A 19,999-nucleotide genomic window follows, 5' to 3' on the forward strand; every position below is an offset into this window, starting at 1 on the left:
AAAGCTGGGTGGTCTTGGGGTCATCTTCTTTTCCCCTTTCCTTTGCATCTGTTCATATTTAGAGATTATTTGTGGTTTGTATTCAGCTAGTCTTGGCATTCTTTCTTTGTCTTTGGCTGTAGCAGTACAAATAATGAATGTGTCTGAGGCTCTGCAGCCAATGCTGCTGTTGAAACCTTCTACCTATGGTGCTTTGTGCTTTCTGTTTGGATGAGTACACTTGTGCAGTGTCAAGAGCATGACTCGCTTCTCTCCAGTTGGAATATGTCAGCTGGGGAGGGCATCCCAGTGTGTATGAATCTGTCAGTGGATTACTGTGGGGCACAGGAAGGTTAAAGCTTTTGCTTTGACCCCAGAGTTTGTCACTTGTTAGATTTCTGCAATGCCTGCCAAGATCTTGGTGTGGTTGGACCACGTGCTGTTCAAGCTGGGAATACACATCATGGTCCAGTAGGTACACAAGGGAAAATGCTTCTGCAAGGGAAACTGTTCCAGTCAGCTTCTCAAACCATGGAATGAAGATGGACCGAACCGTCCTCCCAATGTCTCTGAGGGTTGGAAGGCATTGGATCTGGTGCTGAGAACATAGTGGTGCCTCTTTGAAATCCCAGACTGTTCTTATTCTCACAGCAAGCTACTGCTCTAGGAAATGCCAGCTTTGTTGCACTGTGAGTGATCTGATATAAGGTAACTGCTCCATCCTCTTGGGGGAAAAAAGCTAGGAGACTCAGAGGTGCTCACCACTTCTGGGTCTTACCTGAGCTGTGCGGTGAGGCAAGGAAGATGGTCAGACAAGGAAAGGAGAGATGGCTGGGGGGGATGTCAAGGGATGTGGCCCAAAGGCCTCCCACTGGAAATCCAAGCTTGCTACAAAGAGGAAGGAAGAAGAGCAAACTGGAAAAAGCTGTTTGTGCAAAGCCCTCTGGTGTGTTAAAACAGTCCCCTTGCTGAGCCAAGGTGCCTTCCAGAGTCCTGTGCTAGCCTCACTCCCTGGCTGTGAACAGCCCTTTGAACTTACTCTGTGAGCTCGGGCCTCCTCCCCTGAAAAGGCACTGGTAAGTCGAGGAGAGAAAGCAAGGCCAAACAGTGGACTGGGAAACATTGTTCCTGATGACTACATGCCCAGGAAGAAAGATACAGTTATCAGTTGTGTTTCTGGGTTCTTTTTGGGTTAAATCAGTAGCTTAAGGCGCAGGGTTAAATTGGAGCAAATGAACCAGAGCTACTCATGCCAAACAGCTGTGGTGGTGTCAGACCTCAGCACTGTGATGTTTCAGGGCATCATTAAGTTTTGGGCCAATGCCTAGGCCTTGTGCTTCTGGTAGTTGAATAAAATGGGGTCTGTGCCCATTCTTTGCAGGCCCTGCTTGCTTGCTGTAGCCCTGCTGAAGACCTCTCTGTATACCACTGGTGTGATCTGCCCTCTCAACTGCAGCCCCTGTAGCCTGAGAGCCTCTTTCCATCTGGCCCCAATTAGCTGAAGAGCTTTGTCATCCCAAGGCATGTCTGAAATGTGGAGTTATTCATAATCACGCTCATCAGAGAGGCATGGGAGGGAAATGAGCACTGCTGTTGTGGTATTTGGCAGAGGGGGGAGAGGGGACATCTCTCAAAGGAAGACAGGGAGAACTAGAGGTGAGACAGACAAAGGGTATACAGAAATAGGTTTGGGGACTTTTTTTTTGAGGGACAGATGGGAGAATAAAGTTGAAATGATTGGTAGGAACTCACTCTATACCATATGCTTAGTGTTTAAAAAACAAACAAAAAAATCAGGACTTGTTTTGACACTGAAAGTTGAACCTCTCTCCCATATTCATCAGTGTGCCTTGTGGGATGAGGATTGTTTCCAGACGCTCTCCACCTGCCCAGCATAAGGGGCTGGGGTTTACAGAAATATTTTGAGGTAGCGGTGCTGGCTGCAATGTACCTTCAGAGGTTGTTCTAGTCTCCTTCCGCAAGTGGTGTAGTGTTTCAGTGATAGTGCCATCCTCCGGCAAAATGAGAAACTCGAGTCTCAGGAGAGATGGAATTTGAAATGGGCTATGAAGGCAACCGCTCCTACAAGCGCTTGCTTTATGAAAGTAAGTTGGCAGCATAGGCCTCTCGAGGACTATCAGTGCCCTGATACGGGCTGTGGGAGCTGCAGTGTGGGAACTCTGCACTAGTAAGGTAGTACTGCAGAGATGGAAAAGTTTAATCCATTGTGATAGCATCAAGCAATGGGCATTGACAAGCCCTGGTGTAATGCTGAGTGCCTTGCACTTAAGGTCCTAGAGAGCAATCACGGATTTTCTGACTTGCAAATGTTTCCATATTGCAAACATATGTGCTGTTCTCTGTCTTTTCTTTCAGATCCTGTTTGACCAGGCTCAGAGGTCAGTCCGACAGCAACTGCACAACTTTGTGAAAGAGTGAGTACTTGTCTTTTCAGCCTGGTTTTCATCTTCTTGAACCTCTGCCCCTGTCTGCACTGGAAACAGAACTGCAGCCTCCACATAACTACTCAAGGCTCTGCTTGGGGCAAAAGAGACACTGAAGGGCAGAGGCAAGGGTCTGGCTTGTGTGATGGCTGTTGCTGTCATCTTGCTACTCTGTCATTTAGGGCAGAGGCAAGGGTCTGGCTTGTGTGATGGCTGTTGCTGTCATCTTGCTACTCTATCATTTGGTTCCTCTGTTGTCAACCAGATGTCTTCATCCTGTTCCCAGCTCATACTTAAATCTGAACATGAGGCAGACTTTCAGATCTGAGCATCATCCCAAAGTCTGATAAGGTTCATCTGCAGAGCCTATCTCTGCCTCCTCTCACTGAATCTAGAAATCAAACACATCCCAGAGTTCAGATCTGTGCAGAGCAGGGCCAACCCTACGGTGTCTGTAAAGCCTTTTGAGCTGAGCCTGGTTTGGATATTGCTGACACATCATATTAGACGCAGAATTTGCTTAGTGATTTAAACCAGTGCATGCTTGCAGAAGGGAGGAACCTTCCTGCCAAATGACTTTGGGGTCCAGCAAAATCACTGCATTCTTACTTTCCTGCACAGCACACCTAGTCACTCAAAATCACAGCAGCCCTGCTCTTTAGAGTAACCTGAGCATCTGTCTGGAATATGAACCTTGCAGACAGGAGGGCCCTTCTTTGTGTGGAGGAAGCAGCTAATCGTTACTATGCTGTGATGCTTTGAAATATCTGGAGAATACCCATGCCTTTAGCTGGGAAGCTTGCATGCTAGTTCAGAGTTCTTCACTAATGGAAAGCAGGGCTACAATGCCCCAGTGTGGGCAATGCAGAGAGCTGCAAAAGGATGTTAACTTTAACATGGAAGGCCTGAGGTGGAGAAGAACCAGGCTCAGGAAGAATTGGATGGGGACAGTCTGTACCCTTGATCAAATATAGCTCAGCTTGATCTGCCCCTTCAGTGAAGGTGGGAGAACAGCTTCTTTGCTGCCTTTGTAGGCTCTTCGTGTCATCTCTGCATTAACATGCTTCCTCTGAGTGCCTCTTTCCCTCAGGGCAGGTACCTAGTGCAGCATGAGATCCCAAATCAACTGAATATAGGTCAGAGGCAACTGAGGCCTTCAGCTAAGCAGGAGCTGGTTGCCATGGGAACTGGTAATTGACTGTGAATCCCTCAGCGGCTGTGTGTGGTTTGGTGCTAGGGAGTCCCTAGCTGACCCCTCCCTATCCTATTCCTCATCCCCCTCTTCCTGCCTAGCATGCGTTCTACACCCACTTTCTCTCTAAGCATTTCTCTGAAGAGCTCAGATTTAATATGCTTAAGTCTTGACAGTTGGAGGGGGAAATTCACATTCATTTTGGGCCTGTCATCCTTCTAGCACCTTTGATTTATTCTTTTTTGCACTTGTACTGCTCAACCCCCGCACTTTCACGCCCTGGTGTTTTGATGTTTGCATTGCTATTACTCCTGATCGGGAAACAATTTCTGTGCTTGGCACCATTTTGAATAATCTACCTGGGGCCACATCTGTAACTTCCTGAGAGTGGGAACAAAAGAACATCAGCAATTATGCCCTACGTGGTATTTCATACACATCTGACAGAGCTATGTTTGGCCTCTAACCTCCACATTCCCAAGCCCTGAAGGTCTGTGCCTGGTATACTTATGTGGTACACACTGAGCAGAGGTGAGCTTGCTCTGCTCATGCTGTCAGTGAGCAAATGCTCTGTAACTGCCTTAGCAGAGCACTAGGGTACCAACCTTTCTGAGTAGGAGGGTTTTATTTGCTAAATTTTGGGGTTATAGTCATGCTGCTGCAGCCTGGCTTAGGGCTAGCTTTGAGTTCCCAGCAATACCACATGCCTTCAGACTCCTGCTCCTTTCCACTGGGGATACATAGAGATGAGGAAGCTGTTTCCCACAAAGCTGGACTGAAAGCTATATGATATCCTCACACCCCTGAGCTGCAAGTGACTCAAGACATGCAAAAAGAAGTGACCGACCTCCTTATCTTCCTGTGAATGGAGCTAGATGGTTCATGTCACTCAACAGCCCTGTGCATTGGCAATGTGAAGAAGCAACATCTACCAGGATTGTAATCTGGTCACATCTATTTTCATTTAAGCGTACTGTAGCTGCCCACGGGAAAGTCTCTGGGCCAGAGGCTGGTCCGTACATTAGCGTATGTAACTTCAGGCTGTTTGCCACAGGGCAAAGTTAGTTTTTACAGTCTGATCGTTGTCATGCTCAACTAAAGAGTTTCATCTGCCCTAGGCAAAACATAAGTGAATGCTGCTTATTTGCTGACAGTTTTTAACTACTTTTTAAAGTATAACAATTTATAATTGAGGTAAATCAATAGAGCTGTCCTGGCTGAGTAAGTGTTTACTTCTGGGTTGTGGCAGATCAGAATGGGGCAGCTAAAAGCAGTGACTAGTCCTATCCAGACATTCTGTCCCTTTCCTTGGTACTGAACTCCCAAGCAGAGATGTCTGAAGAGGAAGGGCTGAGCAGCCTTTCCTGAACTGCTTCAATTTAAGTCAGGCATATTAAATAAATTTAAGTCAGGCATATTAAATAAATTTAAGTCAGGCATATTAAATAAATTGAAGCCAGCCGTGGATGACTTAAAGATGGTCTGTGAACAGCGCTGGTGCCAGAGTTGCTCCATGTTCCATTCAGTTAGCCATGCTTCAGAAGGAACAGAGTAGACATGTAGAGGTGATAGCTGCATCAGCTTGCTACCATAGTCCATGACATGGGAGTAAACACAAACCACCTTAGTTTCCTTACTTTAACCTCCCCCCTTTTTTTTTGCCTGGTGTATGTTGTAGGATTTTGAGGAGATGGGGACTGGCCCTTGCTATATGCCTTTATAGCCTCCTCTCTGCAAAGCAGAGCCCTGATCCCATGTGAGGTCTCTAGGCATAAAGCTTAGAAAGTTCATATTGTGGGTCAGATATTTCCCAATGCAAATACTAATAAATGAACCTATTATAGGAGTGGAAAAAGAAAAGTTAAAAGTCTGGGTTTTACGATTGGACAGGAAAAGAACTGCTAGAGATGCACATGAATGGCCCAGCTGCCCTTGCTGAATGCCCTATCCTAAATTTGGAAAGCACCTAGTTTTACTATCCTCACAGGGTGAAATGTAAGTATATGTTTTTACAGGCAGGTTCAGAAATGTTCCACTTACTGTTCTGAGGGCAATCATGGACAGCCATTGGGGCTGGATGTGGTCTTGATTGGCTTTTTGGATACAGCCCTTGGAGAATTTCCTTAGGGCTTTCAAGGCAGTATATATGCCTGCAGTGCAGTGGGGGCAGTGTCTTTCCTTGCCAACTGCCTCTAAAGAAAGACTGTCTAAAGTTAGTCTGGAGTCAGTCCAGCCGGACACAGTGGAGCTTGGTAGGGTCAGAGTTAGGATATCAGTGACATCTGGAGCAGGTTCTCTGAGGGATTGTAGTGCACCTGGCTCCACTTCTCCCTCCTCTGCTCTTATCAGTGATGTTCTGGCTGCTCTGTAACGATGGTTCCCACCATCTCTACTTCTTTGGGTTCCAGTGATGTGCGGAAGTTCAAGGAAACCAAGAAGCAGTTTGACAAGGTGCGAGAGGACATGGAGGTTTCACTGGTGAAGAATGCCCAGGCACCTCGGCACAAGCCGCATGAAGTAGAGGAGGCAACAGGCACCCTGACCATCACCAGAAAGTGTTTCCGGCATCTGGCCCTAGACTATGTGTTACAGGTTGGTTTCTGAGCCCCAGCTCTAGCTTCACCTCCCAGTACAGAACAAGAGAGCAAAGGCAAAGTGCTAAATAATCAACAGCAGAGAATGAAGTTCAGGGGTGAGTGGGTGCAAACAGACACTTACAGGTGGGTTCAAAAGGGCAGTGGATTGTTAACTCATTGGGCACTTGGCCCTCTGCCCCCTGTGGTGGGGAGTCCTTGGGACTGGTATGTGAGAAAGCCTGAAACCACCGAGGTTTGCTGAAGTTCCGCACACTGGTAATTGCACTGGTATGAACCCACAGATGGCTTGGCAAAGCTCTGGTCTGCAGTAGGTCCTAGGATGCTCAGAGCTGCCTTTGGCTTAATTCAGCCCAAAAGAGTAGGATGTGCTGGGCTGAGAGGGGTTTCACAGGTGGGGATGTGAGTTGTGTAGCTGGACATGTCTGCTTGGAATAGTTGCAGGATCATGGTATAAGTGGCTGTAAGAGAGAGGAGGTTCTTCCTGAAACTCTGAGCTGCTTTGATCTTTATCTTTCCAGAGGGGCTTGTAAAACAGGGTCATGAAATTAATCAAAGGGAGGGACTGAGCAGAGGCTCTCTGCCTCTGTGCCCTCTGAATCACTGTCTGCTCCTATGTGTCAAATGTGTCCTTAAGGGCAGATTTTTGGATCTGTGTGCACATAGGGACACTTGTAAGCACCCTTTTTTGCATACTTGTGTTCATGCCTGAAACTCCATGTAGAGATGTGTGTGCATGTGCAGATATGCATGTGCATTGATGTATATGTATGTGCATACATATGTATGAGCATGATGTATACCTGTGTGCATGCATGTGTTGAAATTCCAGCTGAATATAAAGAAAAGCTTTTACAGTCAGTGGTGCTCACTGGAGCAAGGGCCCAAAGAGGTTGTGTAATCTGTCTTTGGAGATTTTTAAATTCAACTGGACAACTGAGCGATTTCATCTGACTTTGAAGTCAGCCCTGCTTTGAGCAGGCAGTTGGACTAGATAACTTCTGGAGGTCCCATCCAACCTATACTATGCTATGAGTCTGTGTGGAAATGTGGGCTTACATATGTTTATGCCTGTATGTGCACTGTGTATTGTGACTCTGTCTGTGACATATGTTCCCCTTCCTAGAAATGCTACAGATTAGCTGAGAAGGGAAATGTCTCAATCACTTTTCTGTAGTAGAAATGAAACACATTGTCTTTGACTGAATCACTCTTCTTAATGGGAGTTTCCCTGCAGAAACACTCATATACTGCCTCCAGAGTGACTTTTTTCCTAGTCAAAGACACTTCTTTGAATCATTCATAGGCTTTGTTACCTGACTTCAGGTCTCTTCTCCCAGCCAGTAGATGCATTAAGTGGACAAATTCAGTGCTAATATTGATCCATGTGTCTAGCTGTCAATCCCTGAGACCATCTGCCAACGTGTTCTGTCTGATCATGAAATAGTTTCTGATATCACATCCTCCGGCTTGCTGCAGATCAGTTGTGGATGGAAAGGCAATGCTGTCCCTTTAAAGTGAAAATCATGCATGCCTTTGCTCCTGGGGGATTGCACATTTTTTGCTTCTAGGACTTAGAGTTGAATAAAACTGTATTTGCTGTCAAGGTCACAGTATGGGAAGCTTCTGTGTCACATTCCCTTTCTCCCACTGACAAAAGAAGAATTCCTTTAACGCACAGATTCAAAGTTGGGGAGGTATCTCTGTTAGCCCACTGCAAGGTACCAATCTAAATCCATCAGTTCTGAAAAGCATAGGCATGTTCAGACAGGAACTTGTCCTGGGATCCCTTGGTATCTAATCAAGGACATAAGGAGGAAAGTTATAATTTTGTTCTTCAACATTTGAAAAGAGGCCTTTTTTCCTGACTCTGAATGCCCAGACAACTGAAGGGCTCTCCTATGTAATGAATTAAAACTGTTTCCAAATTGCAGCGAACTAAGATCTCTCACCACAAATCCTATTCCAGATACCTGGGGAAGGAGGAGGGCTTGGCTCAAAGCAAAAAGCAAGTCCTGGAACTAGCTATGGAGGAATTGGCTGTGGAGGCCATTGTTCTAGCATGGAAGTCCCAGTAGTTATCAAACAGATGCTAGATGCAGAAAATCTTCCTGCCAACATCCTCCATTTTCCAGCCAACCTCTAGAGAGAGCCCCTGTCTTGTTGACCTGTTGCTTCTTTCCCGTCTTGCAGAACTTAGCTTCAGTTTTGTCCACAGGCCTGAAATTGGCATGGTGGAACTTTGCTTCCAGGAATATTTGCATACCTTGAAGAGAGTCAAAGAGATGAGGACTCAGCAAACCACAGCTCAGGGCATGACTTTTCACTGTAATTTAGGATATTTGCATTGTTATACTGGCTGGTTTATGGCTAGAAATGGTCAGGAGTTACTGCTGTGGAGTGAAACTGTCCATTGGTACAAAGCAGGGTGACTAGATCCAGTCCTTTCTTTACTTAGTATAATGGGTGTGCAAAGGCAGGAGCTAAGAGGCTAGAGGTCTCTGAGCTAAGCTCCTTTGTGTAGCCCCCTGTGTTGCTGGAGCTGATGACCAGCTTTATCTGGTACAGAGTTAAGAGGCTGATTCTGGCATGCTCATGGATACTGTACCAAGCAGAGCTCTGACAGGAGCCAACAGGCTGTGCTTTGGTAACTTTCACCCAGTTTTAGGTTCAGTTACTATGAGCAAATTGATGCTGCATTTATAAATGACTTATTAACACTCTGGGACCTATTTTGTCTGTCATGGTAATGTAGTCATGACAATGACAGCTGAAGCCCCATATAAACTTTCTGCTACATTTGACAGTCTTTTTAGTGCCAATTGCAGCACTTGTAAGACTTCTCAGTATGGCTCATGGGACCCATTTGAAAGCTGCTATGTAACTGTGCTGTTCATTTTTTTTAATTCTGAAGTGATACTCTCTGGGTCAGTTTTCAACCTCTTACATTTAGTTATTTATTATTTTAAAATCTCAAGGATATTTCTCACTTCCAGATCCTAGGCCCAGGATCAAAGTACTAGATCTTGCAGAGTTTGCCCTTGTCCCCAGTTGAGCTTTGCAAAAGTTTTATCTTCTTTTCCAAGAGATCTTGGTGGCCGGAGTCTCACTAGTTGTGATGAACATTGAAAACCAATACTACTTTTATGGTTTTTCCATCGTACTTTGTAACTTTGTTATTCCTGTCCTGCTGTTCTTTCAGGGTAAAGGTTGCTGTTCACTCCAAAATGTGCTGTAACTGTGCAAATGCACTGAGTAGGGACTAGGAGTGAAAGGCTGGTAGGCTCACTTCACCAGTGCTGTTGGACACTACTGGGGAGAGAGACACTCAGGACATAGCACCCAGTTGCATCGTGCACAGCGTTTTATGGTAGAGATTCTAGATGGAACTTTCCCGATCAAATATCCAGGCAGTGAGCTGTGAGGTGTCAAAGGTAACTTTTACAACCACTCTGCTAAGCACCTGCTGGTGGACCTTAGGAATGGTAGAGCTCCTATCCTCACAGTGAATGCTGCATACTGGTTCTCCACCAGAAGCAGGGTTCATTCCCAAAGCAATGCCCTAATGCTGTCACAAGATGGTTCTGCAGTGCTGCCCCAGCCAGGGAAACAGGGCTGGGCAGAGGTGTAAACTTGAATGTGCCCGAAGGCCCCTTCTTCTGTCCCAGGAGCCCAGATGCATCAGAGGTTGCACAGAGTATCCTGCATGACTGCTGCTGCTGTGTGGAAGAGATGTGAAGGTCTGTGGGGCAGCAAGCCAGGCGCTTCTCTCTGAGCAAAATGGATGTGCAGAGGGCATACACACTGAGAACACAAGCCCAGCACAGGTGCTACAATTTCCTGGCTGGCTACACTAGGATTACTGAAAAAAGCCATGACACTGCACTCTGACACCTCTCAGCGTCCAAAGAGAAATCAAAGCAGTGACATGATAAATTAAAAATCTCCTTTGTGTGATTCCAAACTGTACTCTGGGGCACTCCTCCTTGTCAGCCTATTTACAGGCATACATCTAGCAGCAACCTTAATCAATAGGAGTCTAGGTCAGAAAATGCATCTGTGCTGTTTCCCTCCCCCCTTCCCCCCTCCATGGAACTTGCCAGAACTGTCTTTCCAGAAACTAACTTTGTGGAACTGTCTCTCTGAATAGCTTGTGGTTTGCTGATAGGGGTATTGCAACAAGTTGTTCACATGTAGATCTCTGTGCTGGATTGCTTGCTGATGCTGAGAGTCTTGTCTTGATCCCTTCACAGATCAATGTTCTGCAGGCCAAGAAGAAGTTTGAAATACTGGATGCGGTAAGGGTGCTCTGTTTCCTGTGGCTAGCTTTAGTGACTTATTAAAGGCAGCCCTCCCTATTTCAGGTTGCATGGGACTGATTCCTCAGTCTCCCTGGAGACATTGTTGGGGATTGCTCTGGGGGATGCAGGCATGCTAATAAGAGGGGAGCATGGAGGCCCAGTAAGACACTCCACAGGCCAGAACCAGAGGGGACTTTCAGGGTTGAAGGACACTGATGCTCTTAGTGCTTTGTACTCATACCAGGATTACCTGACAGTGCAGAAAGATTTGTGGGAGGAAGAAAGGAGAGAGAAGAGGGAGAGGCAGTGAATGGATAGTTTGTTCTAGGAAGGGATAGTATGGTAGAGCTGTGCCTTGAGGGGACATGTTTATGAGAAATAAGAGATAAAGTGCCTTTCTCACTTAGTTGTCCCAGAGCCTGTTCTGACCTTGTTTCTATTTCCTTCCCCAGATGCTGTCCTTCATGCATGCCCAGTACACCTTTTTCCAGCAGGGCTACAGTCTTCTCCATGAACTGGATCCCTACATGAAGAAACTAGCTACAGAGGTGAGGGAGAGATGATTAATTCCATCTGCCTGTTCTTTCTTCTGCACCCCTTTGCCCTGAAAGGGCTTCCTCATTCCTGATCACCTACCATACTTGGTAATCAGGGAGTGATCAGAGCACCACATTGAGGCCTGCACTTGTCAGGGGAGCCATGCAGCACTATTGGGGTGGCAGCCAGGAGCTATGTTTACTCTTAGTGTTTACCCGAATGCAGCTTCACTGTGGCCATTTTCCCCTCTGGTGGGGGTCTTATGCTGTTAGGAATGACTGGTGTAATCCCAGAACAGGGAAGCAGAGATGGACAGTGGCTCATAAACCTCCTTCCTGGCTTTTTCTGCCTGGTGTTCTCCCTTTCCTTAGCTGGACCAGCTGGTGATTGACTCTGCAGTGGAGAAGAGGGAGATGGAGCACAAGCACGCGCTCATACAGCAGAGGGTGAGTCCCGGGGCTGCAGTTTGTGCAAGCAGCACTTCTCTCCATCAGCATGGGAGTGGCAACTCTACCATCTGATGAGGAGCCTTGCTGAGGCAGTCCTTCACTGCTTGAAGCAGTAGAAGTTACTGAGATAGCTATAATAACCTGATGGTGGCTTGGTTAAATGCACAGACAAGAGCCATGTGCAGTGCTGTCCTACAGTCTAGCTGGCAGGTAGGTTTGATCAAATGCAGAGCATTCAGCTACTAACATATGCCAGTACACGAGGGAGCTGGACACAGGGACAATCCCATGGATCAGGGTGTCTGGGTAGTTTTCCCAGTTGTTTGCCACTGACCGCACTCTCTCTGGTAAGTCTTCCCTGTATGCTGTCTCCCTTTTTGCTTCTGAGGATGTGGGTAGACCTAAATGGTTCACATCTGTGAACTGTTCTGAGATAAAGCAGTGGATGTAATTGTTTGTAACCATCCTATGAAAACAACTTGACTGCGGAGCAGAGCTGCTTTTGGTTTGGAGAGAGGCTAGGGCAACTGCAATCCCTGCAGTTCTCTCCTCCCCTTTTTCCTCTTCTCTCCTCTACTGTCTCATCCTTCCCCTGGCTGAGCAAGCTGGCGTATGTGTAGCAAGCCCCATGATCTCCAGCTGCTGCAGTACTAGCATGTCCCTTTTGACACCTCTCTGCTCACACATCTGTCCATTCAGACTTCCTGCCTCTCACTGCCTTCCCCCATGGTAAGGCAGAAGCATGGCAGCATGCCTGAGTGCCCAGCCTAGCCAGATGGCCAGAGACTCTGTTAAATCACCTAGCAGACAAATGAATGGATGCACTCCTTTGGTCCCCAGAGGCAGGGTTTGCTGCAGGGCCTTTTCTTCATTCATAGGCAGCTCACGCTGCACTGAGTTATGTTAATGGGTCATGAGGAGAAGGCAGGGCTCAGTACTGCCACTGACAGAGAAGCACACTGCAGTGAACTTTTTTTGTGCAAGCCTGCTCCAAACCACAGTCTGGATGATCCTTGCTTAAGGTGATGTGACAGGACTACAGCTCTGAGCAGCTGGGGAAGATCCATGGGTCCAAAGCAATAGAGCTACAATGCCTGAACAAGCTATTGTCAGCTGAGCTATGGTAACTCACTGTGTGTGTGTGCTACAAACCTGCAGTAACTGGGGATAGCCACCATGGCCAGGCAAGATAATAAGATGTGCTATCAGACAAGTTTGAGCCTTCAGTAGGGAGGCAGCTTTGGTTAACATGACCTCTGCTTTTCTGGACCCTTCATTTGGGGATCATTCCATGTCTGAGCTTTGTAGAAACATCAACTAAACTTTTTACTTGTTTTCTTTCTCTTTTTCATGGACTGCTCACCTGCCCTTGCAGACCCTCCTGCAGGTGAGTACCCACATGTATTTCCTTCATTTCTCAGAACTAGTGCTTTGCTGCTTTGGATCTTTACTTAAAAGTCCTGCCTTCAAAAGCAAACCTGTTGACCCAAGCTTCCCCTGCCATCCTCTGCTTTTGTGTTTTCCAGAACGTCTCTATGCACTGTGGCACAATAAGAGGGGATTTCTGAGAGCCAAAACAAATAGACATTCGGGACCCAAGCCATGAGCAGGACTCACTGAGGAGTCCATGTCTGGCAGGCATTTGTGTGAACTGACAATTCTCCACAAGAGGAAACTGACCCTTTCTAATGCTCTCTCTCAAAAAATGTCATATTTCATGAAATGGAAATGTAATGTAATTTGAAAGCTCATGACAGACATTTGCTGTGAATTGGCCTGTGCATATGCTCCCTTTGGTTAAGTGTCCTGAAGGTTGGAAAATCAGTTTGTGACCCATCAGTCCCCTGGGGAGCTCTACTGGAGTGATGACTTCATTTGAGGAAACACAGAGGCTCTCTCTAGTGCAATGTATTTCAGTTAAACCTCTTCACATTACATGACTTTGACTGGACAAATGATGCAGGGGTTGGGCTCCAAGAGACAGAATGAACAGTTACTCTTCACCAGGATCCATATGCACAGACCTAGCTTCTGCTGTGGCTACTTGTGTGCATGGGCTTGTGAGAGAACTGAACATCCCTATTCCAATTTAAGCTCAAAAGCTTCGTTCCTGGATATGTGTTATCAGATGGCTCCTCAGCTAGCCTGAGTCAGTGTAGCTCCTCCCATAACAATGGAGCATGATATGCTGCACCAGGTGAGCATCTGGAAATCTTCAAAGGAAGCACAGCACATATTTGAATGTGTATCTTCATGCTGAGCCCAGCCAAACTCAGAGGTATCCTCTAGTATGTTGCAAAGTTTGGAGGTCTGGTTGCATTCAACTGACAGAAGTGTCTTTTATCCTCAACACAGTATCTTCCCAAACAGCCTGCTGAGGCATGATGACAAGGGAGAGAATTCCATTTGAAATAACATATTTTTGTTTTGAAGCGTGCTGGGATGGGGGAGCAAATTCCATTGATAGTGCCTTGCTAATTGAATTGTCTTGAGCAGTTTTGTGAGGCATGGAAGGCAGCCCTCTAAGAGCCCTGTTCATAAGGAAGTGGTCTGTGGCATTTTGCTTCATTATTGTTTTAATTAAAAGAAATTTGGTAGGGGAGAAACCTCAGTGTTAATCTTGATTATATTCTGTGATGCTGAAATTCAGATGCCTTCCTTCTGTCCCTTCCTTCCCCATACTCTCTCAAGGGCATCTCCCACCATTTGTGTAGATTTCTAGAGCAGCTATCATTGCAAGCTGTTACTATTTCAAACACTGCCCTCTCTGTCTTCTCAGCTGCAAAACCTTTAAGGGGCTACATTTGTGGCTTCCCACTTCATATTAAAATAATGCTTACCTTTACAAAAAGTGTGCCAATAAAATTGGCAAGAGAGAGGGAAAAGCATGAATTTTTATCAGCTACAATAAATATTTGAGCTCTCTTGCCTGTTGGGCAAAGAAAGAAGAGAGCATTACTGTGAAGCATAGGGTGTCTCTTCTGGCTGTGTGCATGAGATGCATGTGTGAAAGGACTGTAGTATGGAATATATCTGTGCGGAGGCTGAGGGACACGGAGTTTTGGTGCTTTCCATACTTCTGTAGTATTTCGAACTAAACTGTGCCTTAAACCACACATGGAATGAGTTTATATGTTTTCTTGTGGTTGGGCTCAGTTGCTTCAGATAGATGCACACAGACACACAGAGGCTCTTGTAGGTTGGCCCACTTATGAGAAAAATTCTGGAGGACTCACCACTGGAACACATGGGCCCAGGAAGCTTTCTCAACTCGTTGCGATGAGTTAAAAGGTAACGTTTAAACCAGCCCTCCCTCCCAGATCCTGACCTTCCTGAACCCATCCACTTCATCAAAACTGGTAGGCCAGTCTCGCAGAAAGTGAAAAGAATACAGGGCTATAAGTTCCTTTGCAGCTTCATACTGACTCCAGAGGAGTGGAGGAAGCACTTGTACTTCTGGTCCTTGATTGCATGGGAAGGGAGGAGGGTAGAGTGCCAAGGCAGAGCTTTCTGCCTCATTTAGTCTAGCTGGTAAATAACAAACTAGAGGCCATATGGCACTTAAGCACCCTCATTTCTGTGTCTGTACTGGAGCAGAGGTCGAATTACTGGCCAAAGTGTGGCTCAGCTCTAAGAAGCCAGGGGAAGCAGACCCTGCTAAAGGCAGACAAGCCTGACTCTGTTAAGGTCAGGGTGCACTGACTGAGCATCCTCCTGTCAACTCTGCTTTGCGTTGTCTGGCTTCTCCCACTCCCTTCTGTCCCTCTGTGACAGCTGTATGATAATTAGCCCTTGCTCTAAGCTGATTGACTGAATAGGAGGCATGAGGAGGGGGCAAGCAGGTGGTCCCCAGAGGCAGCAGACTTCCTTCCTCTAGTATCCCTTGCTTTGACAGCCAACAGCAGAGCTTACAGTTACCCAAAAAGGAGTAGGAGGGGTAAAGAAGAGGCTGAAAAAGAAATCCCTCCTTCGCTGCCAGCCCACGGTGCTTAGCAGAGATGCTACTCTAGAGAGTGAAGAGAGAAGAGGACACAGAGCTGCTCCCTGCTCTCTAGACAAGAGCAGCAGAACTTCCCTTGAAGCTGGCAGCATGAAGATTTTTGGCAGGCTTGAATACCTCCTGGTAAGGAGAAATCCCTGCAGGGTGGGTTCAGCTTGGGAAGAAAGTTTAAAAGGCACTTTATCCTGGGGGAGCAAGGTAGGCCTGTAGGACCTTGCTTGCTGATATGACCCAAGAGCAAGTCCAGGTTTATTACTGCAGGAGAGCAAGTGTTTGGTTCTGTTTGTGGGATGGAAAAGCCCTGGGGCAGGGCACAGATCTCTGAGCATCTCCTGCTGGCAAGCTGCAGAGCAGAGGGATCATTTGACTTTAGGCAATTAAAAAAATGAAAGGTCTATAAATGGGATTTGGCCAGAATGAGTGAAGGTTGTCTGTGCAGAACAGGGAACGTATGTGAAGGAGCCCTCCCCGAAATCCTATGTGCCTTGGAGGTTCTTGGGATGTACATAGTGTGTACACACAGACGTAAAAAATATCAGATAGAGAAAAGCTTTAAATATTCTTAGGCACCAGGAGAGGACAGAATGTGCATACACTAATGTTTGTGTGCATCTATAAGTAATGTGAATGTTCTTCTGAATTATGTTCTCTTTAGAATCACATAGCTAAACTAGTCACATACAGCTTGTAACTAATCTCTGGGAGAAGCTTTTTTCTACACATGCATCTATAACATAATGTTATTACTGTGTACATAATATTAAATAGTGAGCATCACTGGTTAATTTACAAGAAAAGACGGCACTTCTGGATAAAGCCTTTGTCTTCTGTGAGAGAAAGCAGATCCTGCATGTGTTGTTGTATTTGCAATCAAAACCATTTAGGATAACAGACAATGTGGAGATTTGGTAGCATTTGGTAGTAAGCTATGTGTCTCTGAACCTCTAAAAACAGCTAGACTAAAATGATTCACTGGTCATGACTGCCTAGTTTTGATATAGTGTTTTCTATCAGTAGATCTCAAAACACTGTAAAGAGACTTTTTTTTCCCCACGTTGAATTGATATGAAGGGCCAATGCAATGGCTTTTTAGGGAGGGCCATTGTCATAAGAATTTTAAGGAAGTCTTAATATTTTAAAGAAAGGTTCTATCTGCTCTCTGCCAGCTGTTACGCCCTCTGGGACAGGGATGAACCTGTGCTAGAGAAACAAGACCTTCCTACCTCAGAAGGTATTGTCTTAGGCAGGGCTTCTTACTTGGAAGACTCTCCCCAGTGATTCAAGGGAGACTAGGGACATCTTCACAATTCATGTTAAGTCTGTTCACTGTAGCTGGAGGTCTATTTAATTTATCAGCCACTTTCTCTGTGAAGTGCTGTCTTCACAGGAGCAATTGGAAGAGCTTGTCTGGCCTCTGCAATGCAAGTAGTCTCTGTGGAAATGCACAAAAGAGTTCTTAACGGAAGGGCCCTGGAGGCAACCTTTAAATAGTGGTGTGGTTTTTTTGGTTTGTTTTTTGGTTTTGTTTTTTTTTTTCCTTTCATATATCCCTTTGTATCCATTTGTGCCTCTGTTGGGTTTTTGCTTTCCATTTGCTAGTTTGAAAGTCTCCACACCAGTGTCCTTTCTTCACATCCCTATGGATGTCTCGGAATTTGTTATTTCATTGTTGTTTCAGCAGCCTTCAGCGTGCTTCCCTGGAAACCATTGCAATGTCACTTCTGAAAGGATATCAGTTCCCAGGCAGCCTTGGGTGTAAAGTCAAAGTGACAAGACTGAGGAGGGGAGGGAACAGTGAGACAGGATTGGTATGGTTTACTGAAACTGGGTTAAAGAAAGGGAAGCAGATGATGGCAGAGATCTGTTTTCTAATTTTGGAAGACAACTGGTTTATTTTACCAATGTGTGACCAGCGTGTCACTGTTGTAAGTAATCATGATTGCATATGCAATTATAGTCAAAGCCATACAGAGCCCGATCTCGGCAAGCTTTTTCCATGGCAAGCACTTATCCATATTACAGAGACAATGAGGTAAATGTAAAGCTAAGTAAATCAGTCCAAACTCACACTTAAAGCAGATTTACCCACTCCTTTTACATAGCAATGATGGGAAGAATTTGGAAAAAAGCAATTTATTAAAATCATGCATTAAAATCTCACGTATGGCAGGAAATGGAGATAGAGGTGATGAGATAGAACGTGTGAGGTTCCTTATCCTGTTTTGTCAGGCTTTTTAAAGTGAAATTTGGATCAGGAAAGTTACTCAGTGAGTGTCGTGGAATGGGTGACACATTCCTTCTCCACAGGCACATCCCAGATATACCTGCTTGGCTTACAAGGCTAGAAGGTGTTTATTTGCAGTTCCACCTGGAATCAGTCAGCTGGGTGTGCTGTATCCCTTGTGTGAGAGAGTCACAAAGATAGGTGTACTGATGGCATGGTTAATGGTGTGCTTGGCAGGAACAGTGTCTGTCAGCCAGAGTTCTTTGACTGATTTCCCAGGGCTAACAGGATTAAAATCTTTTTTTGTGCCAATGAATAGAACAGATACAAGCACACATTAAGGACAGGTATGACAGGCAAAGGGATTCATTATCACCCATCTATCTGTATGTAGCTGTGGCCACACGCTGCCATGCTGTTTCAACACCATTCTCAGAATCATCTCCTCAGAAAGCTTTCTGAGCTAACATTTACCAGGAATCAAAATGTGTGTGTGCATGAGGCTTCAACAGATGTTCTTGTAACTCCTCTTGCAGGAATTTGTCCTCTGTTTTCAATGATTGTGGTAAAAAAGTTCCCTGTATGGGCTAAGGCAAGATGATATGCCTAGCAATCCATTGATTAAACTCATTGTTTAAGATGGTTCTAGTGTGCTGGGACTTTCATAATTGCAATTTATTTTAATGTTCCAGTTTGTTTTCATTAGAGAAGTAAGGTACTGAGGACAGAGTCAGTGCTCAAACAAAGTGGACTTGCTCTGACTTTGCCATGTTCTGGTTTCCCATTATTGAGCTGGAAGAGTTATACATCTTCTTGAAACAGAGGGTAATTCTGTCCCTCTGAGTCACTCCTAATGAAGCTGACCTTCTCTTCTTCCTGGACTGATAGTAATCAATCTCCTGTGATGCAATCTGAGTGGCAGGGACCTTAAACCATCCTGAGTCCTGCCATGGTTTTGCCTCTCAGTTACTGGAACCATTTCTGTACATTTCTGTTTCAGCCTTTTCCTGGCTGAGAAGGGAAAATGATACTGATCAGGGGAGAATTTCTGTTTTTTTTTCTCTTTGCCTCCCCTTACCTTATTTAGTTTGTCTTTTGAAACTGCATAGCTTTGTAGCAAAGGCTCCAGGTGTACCCAAGCTGAGTGCAATGAATTGGAACATACAGCCCCATGGATCAGACTGCCATATGCCCAGTGGGGAGAGGCAGACTGGTCCTTGTCCCTCACATCTCTTCCTTGATTTGGATCTACTTTACAAATCCAGTTTATAAGGCTGGGGAACACATTCTGCCTTCAGTTGCCCTGCAGTAGTTCTGTTGACATCAGGGGAGTTGCTCAGAAATTACATCAGTAGAAATGTGAGCAGAATTTGGCCAGGGGATATTTCCTAACCAATAAGAGAACAAGAAAAAAAAAACAGCTTTGAAATAACGTAAACAAGTAATTCCTCCTAGCAATCTGTTTCAAAACTTGGACACCATCTGGATGGCTCTGTGTCCTATCAGCTGTATATGTGCATGTTGTATGTGTGTATAATTCTCACTTTCCTTTTAAAATTGGGTTTGATGCAGGTTAGAGTTCTTTCCAAGGCAAAGAACAGCTCTGTGAGCCTTCAGCTGTTCTGCTTCAGCCATACAATTTGGAGAGAGGGTGTCATACAATTCAAACTCAATAGGATTAAGTTAACACCTGGCTTGACTCCACTTACTTTTACTCCAGTGATGCATATGGCCTGTCTGTTCTTTCTGCATTCGTTGTCAGCAACATATCCTCCTTACCATCACACTGCATGTTTATATGAGGACAGCTGAAGAAATCATGCCATTATACTTAGACTGCATGTGCCGCTCCCCACCTACTTTTGCCTCTTCCACAAAGTGAGGTACAGCTAAGTGATCATCTTTAAAAAGTGCTTGAAAGAGTTCTGTCCTCCCTTTGCTATGTACTTTTCAATAAAATCCTTATTTGGATGTTTGCGTTATTTACCATAAAATAGTGTGGATTCTCATCACATTTACAGAAGTCTCACTTTGGAGCAGCTGTACAGAAATCAGATTCAAGTGACTGCAAGTTAGGAAAATTCACTCTAGCCTTTGTTTGTAATATGTACCTGAAAGAGTCTGCTGAGGAGACCCCATGGGATTCACCCCTTTTATGGCAAGAAGACTGGGGACTGTGCAGACCCCTTTTAATTAGATGTCTTACAGCAGAGTTTCCAGTGCCTAATTGGGCATCATGCTGTCTTTCCAAGGAATGACTCAGTCCTGTCCCATTATAT

At 45.4% G+C, this 19,999-nt stretch overlaps 1 protein-coding gene across 6 annotated transcripts in view; it reads left to right on the forward strand.

Moving 5' to 3' along the window:
- Positions 1 to 19,999, forward strand: part of ACAP3 (ArfGAP with coiled-coil, ankyrin repeat and PH domains 3) — a 114,051-nt gene that overhangs the window by 65,265 nt on the left and 28,787 nt on the right. For 4 of the 6 annotated variants that reach the window (XM_064525475.1, XM_026100629.2, XM_026100627.2 and 1 more), the window contains exons 5-10: positions 2,356 to 2,414; positions 6,024 to 6,207; positions 10,463 to 10,507; positions 10,963 to 11,058; positions 11,419 to 11,493; positions 12,872 to 12,883. In XM_064525475.1, the coding sequence (XP_064381545.1) occupies positions 2,356 to 2,414; positions 6,024 to 6,207; positions 10,463 to 10,507; positions 10,963 to 11,058; positions 11,419 to 11,493; positions 12,872 to 12,883 (471 nt within the window). The remainder of the gene's footprint in view (positions 1 to 2,355; positions 2,415 to 6,023; positions 6,208 to 10,462; positions 10,508 to 10,962; positions 11,059 to 11,418; positions 11,494 to 12,871; positions 12,884 to 19,999) is intronic. The other 2 variants (XM_064525476.1, XM_064525478.1) reach the window with 1 other exon arrangement.

The sequence above is a fragment of the Dromaius novaehollandiae genome, chromosome 24 (assembly GCF_036370855.1).
Source record: "Dromaius novaehollandiae isolate bDroNov1 chromosome 24, bDroNov1.hap1, whole genome shotgun sequence".
Classification (NCBI taxonomy): domain Eukaryota; kingdom Metazoa; phylum Chordata; class Aves; order Casuariiformes; family Dromaiidae; genus Dromaius; species Dromaius novaehollandiae.